Below are 9,953 nucleotides of genomic sequence, written 5' to 3'. Positions count from 1 at the left end.
ACCAGAGTGAGGGTCTTGGCGTAAGATTCACTAAGAGGGAAAAAGGAGGAGAAGGGAGCAGGCAGACAGCGGAAGAACCAGAGGAGTTGACCTCACAGAAGTGAACGAAAAGCAAGGTGTGCTCGCATGGAAGTGGTGGAGTCAGGGGAGTGTACGTGGGGGGCGGGGAGAAGACTGGATGTTGGCATCCTTCCAGATCAGGAACCCAGGGTGTGAAGAAAGCGGGCAAAGCCAAAGGGGCCGAACTCAGTATACTACCCTCCCTCCCATGCCCAATAACCTAGCGCTTCCTTGCAGGGATTGAATGGGCCAGCTGGGTTAGGACACCAGGTGGAAATTCGACCTGTGGATGCCAAGCGCCAGGGAACCAACCCGGATCCTCGAGCCCATGGAGGGCCCTGTTGCTTCGCCAATAACTCACTTCAATCTCAAGGGAAATCCCACTGGCCCAAAGCAGCCTAGAGGGAGCCAGAGCTCGCAGTTCAGAAGGAGTGGCTGTTTTCTGCTTTGCTTAGAGTCACGTTGGTATCCCCCCACGCCCCCAGTAGGGCTCATCAGCAGCCAGGCTTTCTCAGGGCACACACTAGCGTCCTCTTTTCCTACCCTGGCCTCGGACGGCCTCTCTAGCCCAGGGTCTGGGAGCTCTCTAGAGCCTTAGGTGGAGCAGCCCTGTCCAAAAGGTGGTCTCTGACCACTAGAGTCCAAAGGGATCTAGGGCAGTGGTACTGGTAGGATTCGGGTGGGAATAATTCAGGATACCTGGGGGGCGGGGGGGGGGCAGGGGCATCTTCCACCTAGGTCTCTTACTTTTGCTGGTTAGTGAGCCCGCTGCTCGGCACACTCACAAGGCGCTAATGCAATGAGCCTCAGAGGCTGCTGAATTATTCACGTGCCGTTTATTATGAGAAGCCTGACTCAGGCCTTTTCTGCACCCGACTAGCCGCGCAGACCCGCTCTTACTTACCCTGGTCTCTCCCGCTCTGTGCCCCAGTCTTTCCACCAGGCCTCATAGCCCAGGCTTCAAGCGAGTCCTGCACCCAGCAACCTCCCCACGGCAGGGAGGCCTTGGTGGAATGGAGAGTGCCGTTACCATTAGTATGTTTACGGCGGCGATCCCGAAGTCAGTAAAGGAGACTTTGAAAACTGGAAGGTGACGGGGAGAAGGGAACCTACCTTGTTGGCCCATCCACCAGGGCAGAGTGTAGCTGCTCAGCCCCTCTCTCAAGGACTAAACAGCATCCCAATAACCAAGGACTGGGGTTTCGACCTGTACCGAGGCCAGGAATTCACTTGCCTGGGCAACAGAAGGATGCATTCCCTCCTTCGGGGCCGACACCTCTATCTTGTCTATTTTCCTTGCTTCTGAACGGTTCCCCCTTAACCACCTACCCAAATGCTTCTGGTTTGTCCAAGGGCAGTGCTAATACCAACTTCGCCTGGAACAGAACAAGTCCTGCAGATGCGCACAGGTGACCCCCCCAGGGCTATTGGGATGCAGTGGGTGTGTTTTCTGCCCCTCTTTTCTGCACCTCACTCCTACCCAATCTTCAGTCTTTCTTCCTCTCCATTTCTGAACCCATAATGTGGCAGCGAATCGATCCTGTTAAAAACAAAACAACACAAGGAAATCCAATTATTAGTTAGACCACAGCTGGATCCAGACCCCAGCACCCCCAGCACCCCCTTGCCCTTGCCTGTTAAAGAATGACGTCTTTGTGCACCTCTGCAAGTGTGAGCAACAGAGCGCCTCACACATCTGCATGCAACTGACAAAAACCATGGACCTACCCTCTCCTGGATCCTCGGCCTCTCTCAGAAGCAGAGACGGAGCCAGTTCTCTAATTGGCTCTCTTTGTCTCTTATCTGTTTGGTTTATTTATTCAACAAATGCCTGAGGTGCTCTTGATATATGCCCGGCTGGCACGGGGCACACAGAGAGGCCCTGTCCTCAAGTTCATGACCAGATGGAGAGAAAGCATAAGGGTTGACACAAGCCATCACGTGTCTGGCAATGTGACAGTGACTCCCAGGGAGTCTGCTGAAGAGCTCGATAGGGCTGGGAGGATTTCCCTAAGGTGATGAGTTGGGCACTATTACAGGGAAAGAGCTGCCAAGAAGAGAAGGGACAGAGGCCATTCTGACCCTGGATAAGGGCAGCAAAGGCTTGGAACAAAAAGAGATGACTGTTCTGGAGGCCGTAGAGACTGGGCAACAAACAGACCTTCAGCATCTCTGGGGAACTCTTCCATCGCAGCCTGCTTCTGCCATTTGGTGGTGTGTCTGTGTTTCCTCCATACTTCCAAAAGACATTTAGTCCCTCCCCTCATGAGGCCGAAGTGCCTTGACACAGTGGTCTAAAGGAATTCATTCCACCAAAGAAGGGAAGGAGTGAACAGTAATGTGTGCTCCCCAAAGAATGCCCCAGACACAAACCCTGCCCCCACCACCACAGGCAGAGATCAGGAGAGCTGTGCCTAGCAAGGGGAGAGCAAGGCAGGTTCAGAAGTAGGCTTGGAGCCCAGACTATATTTTGGAGCAGCTGGCTTCTTAATTCCCAGGCTTGGGAGGAGGCAGCTCCTCTTCACTTCCCCATTGGCCTACCTCCCTTCCCCCACCGGCCTCCTTCTGCCTTCTGCCTTTTGCCTTCTCTGGATCTTTGGTGGAGAATCCACTATGTTATATAATATTAGTCACAGAAAAAAAAATGTGTTCACTTGGACTTGCAGACAAAGTTTACACAAAGTGTCTGGAATCTTTAGAACTCCTGAAACCTGTTCACAGAACCTGTGGAGACCTCTGGCTAAGAGTCTTAGAGATCTGAGAATAAGAGCACAGATTTTAGTGTGTGTGGGGGGGAAACAGTAGTGTTCCAGTCCCGATTAATCCCAGACAAGCTGTGTGACTTTAGATCGGCTCCTGACCATCTCTATTCCCCATTTTTCTTATCGTAAAATGAGGAATATTAGTAATAACTATCTCAAAAAGCTGTAAATTATCAAATGACTAGAGCTTAGCCAGGATCCAAGCAATGTACGTGCTTATGGTATTTATGGTCATAGTTATTTTTCCTATTTTAATAAATGTTGGCCAAGGACAGAATGTAAAGCCCACAATGAGTAATCTTAGCTCAACGAGGTTGATGGGATTATGGAAGATTCTTCTACAATGAAGCATTCTCTGAAGTTCAGGGACAGACAGAGTACCAGTCCCACGGGACAAAAGCCATTCGAACTAGAGATCAAGTTTGTCATACTGAGTGGTGCCAGCCCCAGACCGCTTTCTTGGGAAGGAACTCTGGCTCGAGAGCAGATGGTGATACTTACCAGAACATGGGAATGAATGGAGCTGCCCAAATAATCTGAGTGGAATCTGATGGAGCCTTGGGAATGAGTTAAGTGAACAGTTATCCTTTACTAAGAGACAATTTGTTTCATTTGGGTCTATAAGGTCCTCTTAGAACACAAATCCATGACAGTTCATGGAATGCTTATTCCCCCACTTTGTTTGGGATATTCTCTAAATTAGAGGGTGATTTTTGTCAGAATAATCCCTTCCGTTGGGGATGGAGTAAGGCTGGACCCTGGTCTTGGAGCCAGTGAGCTATGATTCAGTGGTAATGGATACACAGACAACAGCATTACAGTAGGTGCTTCCTAGAGGAGGTGGAGAAGCCTCCAGGGTCCAGCTGCCTCGGCTTCAAATGAAAACCAAATGAAAATCCCCAGGCCAGCTGACTGGAGCGTGCATGCATGTGTGCGTGTGTGCGTGCGTGCACGTGTGTGTGTCCACTGCATGGCAAAGGGTCCTAGGAAGGCATCTGGATGGAAGCACAATCTGAGCTCTGATGGCTGGGTTCCTCCGTCCCTCTGAACTTTTGGATTCAGAAACTTCTGCTCCATTTTGATTCTTGGGACCTCTTAACTCCTCTAATCTGGCATAGTCTGGCACAGAGCCATTCCCCTCCCACTGTAGAATCATTTTGACCTTATTTGCAGGATGAAAACCCATCTGACTTATTTGATGGGTAAGACCTGGATGTTTCCTAGGATTGGGTAGGTCCAGGTTGCCTGTAGTCCTACTCCTGACTCATGCTCCTGCACTCAAGGGTCTAAAACTCTGTGGGGGGGGGGGGTGGCAGCGGGGAAGGATCCTATCACCAACCCAGAATAGACTCAGTTTCTCTTCAGGAGGAATACCAGAGGTCAGTGAACTTGGGTTCCCAGGATTCTAGAAGATCCTGGTCCTGTCACACACTTTTTTTTTTCTTGAGGGCTAGGGGATTCAGGTTGCAGCAGTTGAACAGGTTTCAAGGTGGCCTGGACAAGTGATCTGGGCAAAATGCCAGGTGGTACCCACTTCCCTGCACCCTCAAACTGGCTGTGCTCCCGAGCACGTCCCTGAGAGGCCAACCAATTAGGCCAAGGAAATAAATCCACAGGATAGGGCAAGGCAGGAAGGGGAGGTGCGTGGAGGTAAGAGCAAATGACAGTAGAATGCCCTCCCTTGACATGATGCTGTGAACAAAAATCCCAGAGAACAGGGTCTTTCTGCTTCCCGGGTCACATTTCACCCCTCTTGGCAGTTACTCAGAAATCCTCAACTCCACTGGTCTTCAGAAACTGGGAGATGAACCATCCCAGACCCTGGTCTTAACCTTAAGGTTTAGTCTTTATCGAGGGCTTGGTGTTATACTGGCAAGGGGCAGGAGCAGGATCCTGAGGGCAGGAAGTCCAGAGAGAGCAGATGTATGTTGTCTTTCCTGACTTTCTCTCCCTCGGGTTCCTCTCCACCAGTCCCTAGACTTTGACTTCACATACTTGGCTTAGCATCTCCTGGCTTCCAGGATTTCAGGGATGGCAGAGGCAGATGCTGTTTGAGAGAGACAGTGGATGATGCATCAGGGCATCAGGACCTGGGATGGATGTGGGGGTAGGACCTCTGTTATCACTATTTCTGCCTCAGAGTACTCCCCCATCTCACTCCCCATCTCCTGAAAATGCAAGATGAGGACTGGGAAAGAAGTAGAATGCCAGCTTCAAACATTCCCAAGCAGACTGGTCCCTTACCACAATGGGGCCTCCAGGCAAGACTTCTTTTTCTCTACTCCATCCCCTTTAAGCCAGAGAGTTACAAACCTTGATTCCCGATCAGTTAAATTAGAGACAAGTAAGCCTACCTCTGATGTGCAGAGGACCTTGTACAGAGAAAGCCTGTTTGGTGCCAGAGCAAGATAAGTTTCTCTCTCTCTCTCTCTCTCTCTCTCTCTCTCTCTCTCTCTCTCTCTCTCTCTCTCTCTCTCTCTCTCTCTCTCTCTCTCTCTCTCCCCACTCCCCCTTCCGACAGGGAGGGTCCCATTCTTTTAGCCCCACTCCCCGCTGGGGTCCACCAATTCCCCAGCTGCTCTTGGAACCCTTCTCTGACCCAAACTCTGCTTCTGGACTACACAGGCCACTCAGGAGTTTACAAACAAAGCGAGTCTGCTGTGTGCAGCTCGTGGAGAGAGAACAGTTCTTCCACCTGGTTCCTACACCCTCTTTCACGCTCTTCCTTCCCTCCTTTTTCCAAGGGAAGAAGTGGAAAATTAGGGCCCAACACAAACCAGATGGACTAGCAAGAGAAAGGGGCCCCACAGCACAGCCCCACTGCGGTACCTCAAGGGAAAAGAAAGGCGCAGCTGAGGTTTAATCCTGCTTGTATGCTCAGAGGTTCACAAACGTTTAAAGAAAGACACACGGAGAACGAAACACAAACACACACATTGGAGAAAAACACTTTCAAATAACGGTGCACACAAAATGCTCGCCTAACATCGAGACGTTCCAGGCCCACAGCCACCAACCAGCCTTACTGGTTCCCCGGCCTCGCTGCGAGTTTCCGAGTGCGCAGCCCTAGCCGTGGCCAGGCCCCTTCCCGGTCCCCACCCCGCATCCGGAACAGCTGGAGTCGGCCGTGCTACACGCTCAAGCCCTGTGCCCGGCTGGGCGGGGCGGGCAGCGGGGCCCCGGCCCTGGCCGGGGCAAACAGCAGCGGGAAAGCCCGCAACCCGTCGGAGTAACCCCGACACCGGCTGAGTTTCCGTCAGGCGCCTTTCATCAGACGTGAGGTGGCCCTAGCTGGCCCCGAGAGCCGCGGCGGGAGGAAAGAGTGTGCAAGATTGCAGAAGGAGGTAGGGCGCCCGCCTCAGGCTCAGGCCAGGGGAGAGGCTTGCAGAACCGCCAACTCCTCCCTCCGCCTCTCGGGGTGGGGAAGACTGAGCTCTCCAATTGTTCCCCTCCCCCAACCCTTAGGCTCCCCACCTCTGTCCCGTGCCGCCCACCCAGGGCTGTGAAGCCCGCTCTGACCTTCTAGGGGCCAGCCCCCGGGAGTCTTCAGCTTCTCCTTTTCCAGGCACACGGCCCAGGGCTGCGGTTGGGTGACAAGGGAGTCTGGGAATAGGGGCGCTGGATTCTTGATTTGGAATCATCAAAGTCCACGTTGGGCAGTAGCGGGGGCCCGCCCGGGATCCAGTTCTTACCTGGCCCGCGCGGCGGCCGCGTCACTAGGCGACTGGGGCTCCTGGTACCCTTCTCTAGCTCCACAGCCGCGGCTTGCAGAGCCTGAGACCTCCCGGCTGGTCCTGCCATCGCGTCCGGCCAGGCCGGCAGGAGACCGGTGTACTGGAGTGCGGCTCTCAGTTTGGGGTGGGGGCGTAGCTTTTTAGTCACCCCAGGTTCGGGAGCACTAAAGGCGCCTCTAATATAATTTACAAACATCTCGGGCCGAGTACGGCGGAGAGCCGGGACTGACAGGCGCATTAGGCAGGCTAATTCCAGCCGGCTCCTCCTACCCTCGGCCCGCTAATTAATGAGCTTCCCAACTTAGAGCCGCCTGCATTGGACAGACAGAGAGTGAAAGAGAGGGCGAGGGAGAGGTAGAGAAGGAGACGGACGGGGGGAGCAGAGTGGAGTGAAGAGAGGGAGGGAGGGAGAGAGAGAGGGAGGACAGGGGGAGAGAGAACAGAGAGAAAGAAGAGAGAGGGGAAAGACGGGAGAGCGAAGAAAGAAAGAGAAGTGCCGCTGCAGATAATTGATTACTCCTCGATCAAGGCTAACTTGTTAGCAATAGTCAATTGCCCCATCTCTCCGCCTCCCCTCGCAGTCCGGGATCGGCGCCCTCGTCTCGGCTCTTCCAACTGCCGCCGCCAGGACCCGGGGCCAGGAGCCGCCGCGACGGAGCCACCTGACACCTTTAAATAGCACCGGGACTGGCGAAACTGGAGCCCGGCTCGGCGCTTCCCGGCTCCGGCCCGGGCTTGCTGGAAACCCCGGCGGCGGCGGCGTCCGCGTCAGCGCTCTCCTCCCGGGGCCCCGCGCCGCTCCGCCTGCCAGGGTCGCCGCGCTAATCGGCCCGTTGCCCATCCGTACCCTGCCCGGTGCGGCCTCCTGCCTTCCTTTCGCACCGTCGGGCGCCCGAGTTGCCCGCGGGCTGGGTCCCCGCGGCCCGAGCCTCCCCGGCCGGGCCCCCAAGCGAGGCCGAGATGACTTCCAAGGAGGACGGCAAGGCGGCGCCGGGGGAGGAGCGGCGGCGCAGCCCTCTGGACCACCTGCCGCCGCCCGCCAACTCCAACAAGCCCCTGACGCCGTTCAGCATTGAGGACATCCTCAACAAGCCGTCAGTGCGGAGAAGTTACTCGCTGTGTGGGGCGGCGCACCTGCTGGCGGCCGCGGACAAGCACGCGCCAGGCGGCTTGCCCCTGGCCGGCCGCGCTCTGCTCTCGCAGACCTCGCCGCTGTGCGCGCTGGAGGAGCTCGCCAGCAAGACCTTTAAGGGATTGGAGGTCAGCGTCCTGCAGGCAGCCGAAGGTAGGCACAACCTAGATTGCCCTGTGCCTAGTCGCCCACACTCAGTGCCCAGTACTTCTTAACTCCCCTGCCTCTGCCCACGCCGGCCGTCAGGTCTCTCCTGTCCTAGTTTCTGCAGCCAAAATGGGTGTAGAGATCAGTGAAGCCGGACCCTATTTCCTAGGGACCTCTGCGTCCTGAGTAGGGGTGATCTGAGAGAGGTGTGTGGGGGGGAACCCAAGCTCTCGCTGAAGTCTGACCGGCTTCTTAGAGTCCCCATCGGCTTGGATGCTCCCTGACTTTACTCTTGTAGTGGGTGAGAGAGATAATCTTTTCCAGGAAACTTCTGGGTAGGCTGGAGTCGGGCCATTGGGAAGGGGCGGAAAATCCGTGTTCAGAACACATTTGGGGAGTCTCTGTTTGGCTTCTCTGTACTCTGTGAGACTTCAGGTCTTTCAGATCAACTCTTAGGGAGCAGAGATCAAAACGATTTTTCCTAGGGAATTCCAGGAGATCAAAGACAGGATGTTTCCCATGGCCCAGCTTGCTTTGGTATAGAGACTGGAATCAAATTGAAGAGGAAACAACAGCGAGATGGGCCTGGGTCTGGTGGAGAGTTATGGGATAGAGTCTGGGTGGGGTCTTCACTCTCCCGTTGCGAGCGAACACTGTCATTTCTTTCCAGGCCGCGATGGGATGACCATTTTCGGGCAACGACAGACGCCCAAGAAACGACGAAAATCACGCACGGCCTTTACCAACCACCAGATATACGAGTTGGAGAAACGTTTTCTATACCAGAAGTACCTGTCCCCGGCAGATCGCGACCAAATTGCGCAGCAGCTGGGCCTCACCAACGCACAGGTCATCACCTGGTTCCAGAATCGGCGCGCCAAGCTCAAGCGGGATCTGGAGGAGATGAAGGCCGACGTGGAGTCCGCCAAGAAACTGGGCCCCAGCGGGCAGATGGACATCGTGGCACTGGCCGAACTCGAGCAGAACTCGGAGGCTTCGGGCGGCGGCGGTGGCGGCTGCGGCAGGGCCAAGTCTAGGCCTGGTTCTCCCGCGCTCCCCCCAGGCGCCCCGCAAGCCCCGGGCGGTGGGCCATTGCAGCTCTCGCCGGCCTCTCCACTCACGGACCAGCGAGCCAGCAGCCAGGACTGCTCAGAGGACGAGGAAGACGAAGAAATCGACGTGGACGATTGAGCAGCGCCCTGGACCTTCTGCCTCCCGGGTCCCAAGCGCCCGCATGCCCGCCGTCTCCCGGACCGGACCGCTAAGGGGAGCTGGGACCTCCTCTGCATCTCCTGCCTCAACCCGGGGCCCGGGGCCCGGGGCCCCGGACTTGGCTCCTGACAGCCACCTCTTCCCTCTCGAAGCAATAAATCCGGGCCGGCCGGCGGGGCCGGCAGCCACACGCGGCCTCCGCCGCCCCGGAAGCCCTCGCCGTGCAATTCTGTATGGCTTCTGTATAAATATTTAAGCCTATATAGAGGGTTTCTCCCAACGCAGTCTGATCTTTTTCTTTATTTTATTTTATTATTATTTTTTTAATCGCAGATATTTCGATTTTGTCAAAGCCCGAGTGCTACCAGGTCGGCTGACGGTGAGGCGGACATGAGAGCGGTCTAGAAGCTGCGGTCTAGAAGCTGTTTTCATTTTTCTCTGCATGTAGCGAATGCACCGGTTCGCTCACTCCCTCGGCCTATTACAGTTGACTTTTCATTTACTTCTGCCTTTTTTTTCCTGCGTGAGAATGGGGTGGGGGGGAACAGCCTAGCCTTGACTTGCAAGTTTCAAAATCGATCTTTTCTCTCCCTAGCCAGAGAAGTCTGTTTTCGATGGCGTGTCTGCCTCCCTATGTACACTATTTTTAAAATTTCTCCAAACCTTCTTGCATTTTTCTCGGACTGACTGCTGGAGTCTGGCTCTTAGGGAAAAAGCAAGGGAGCACCCAAGCAACCGTCAATAACAGAACCCAAAGCCCTGGGATTATTTTTTACTCTTTTAAGATTTTTTTCCTTTTTGCATGTGACAGAGACCTAAAGATGGGCGACCCAAAGGCTCACCCTCATCTTTTCTGCAGCTTTGGGTTTGTCTGTCAACATCTTTCTCCCGTTTCCACTTGGCCAT

The 9,953-nt window shown here is 54.8% G+C and overlaps 1 protein-coding gene across 1 annotated transcript; it reads left to right on the top strand.

Moving 5' to 3' along the window:
* The first annotated feature begins 7,516 nt into the window (after positions 1-7,516).
* Lbx1 (ladybird homeobox 1) lies at positions 7,517-9,026 on the top strand. Its single transcript, XM_038317545.1, has 2 exons — positions 7,517-7,841; positions 8,506-9,026. Exons 1-2 carry the CDS (start codon positions 7,517-7,519, stop codon positions 9,024-9,026), a joined length of 846 nt encoding a protein of 281 aa, XP_038173473.1.
* Positions 9,027-9,953: the final 927 nt, after the last annotated feature.

Source organism: Arvicola amphibius, chromosome 1, assembly GCF_903992535.2.
Source record: "Arvicola amphibius chromosome 1, mArvAmp1.2, whole genome shotgun sequence".
Classification (NCBI taxonomy): Eukaryota; Metazoa; Chordata; class Mammalia; order Rodentia; family Cricetidae; genus Arvicola; species Arvicola amphibius.
The sequence above is the reverse complement of the archived record's forward strand: the minus strand, read 5'-3'. Positions and strand labels throughout refer to the sequence as shown.

What these genes read in the sequence shown, in the direction of transcription:
- Lbx1 (XM_038317545.1), top strand. Translation starts at nt 7,517, where the DNA reads ATGACTTCCAAGGAGGACGGCAAGGCGGCGCCGGGGGAGGAGCGGCGG. An exon ending in CGTCCTGCAGGCAGCCGAAG is followed by an intron (nt 7,842 to 8,505) that starts GTAGGCACAACC and finishes ATTTCTTTCCAG; the next exon opens with GCCGCGATGGGATGACCATT.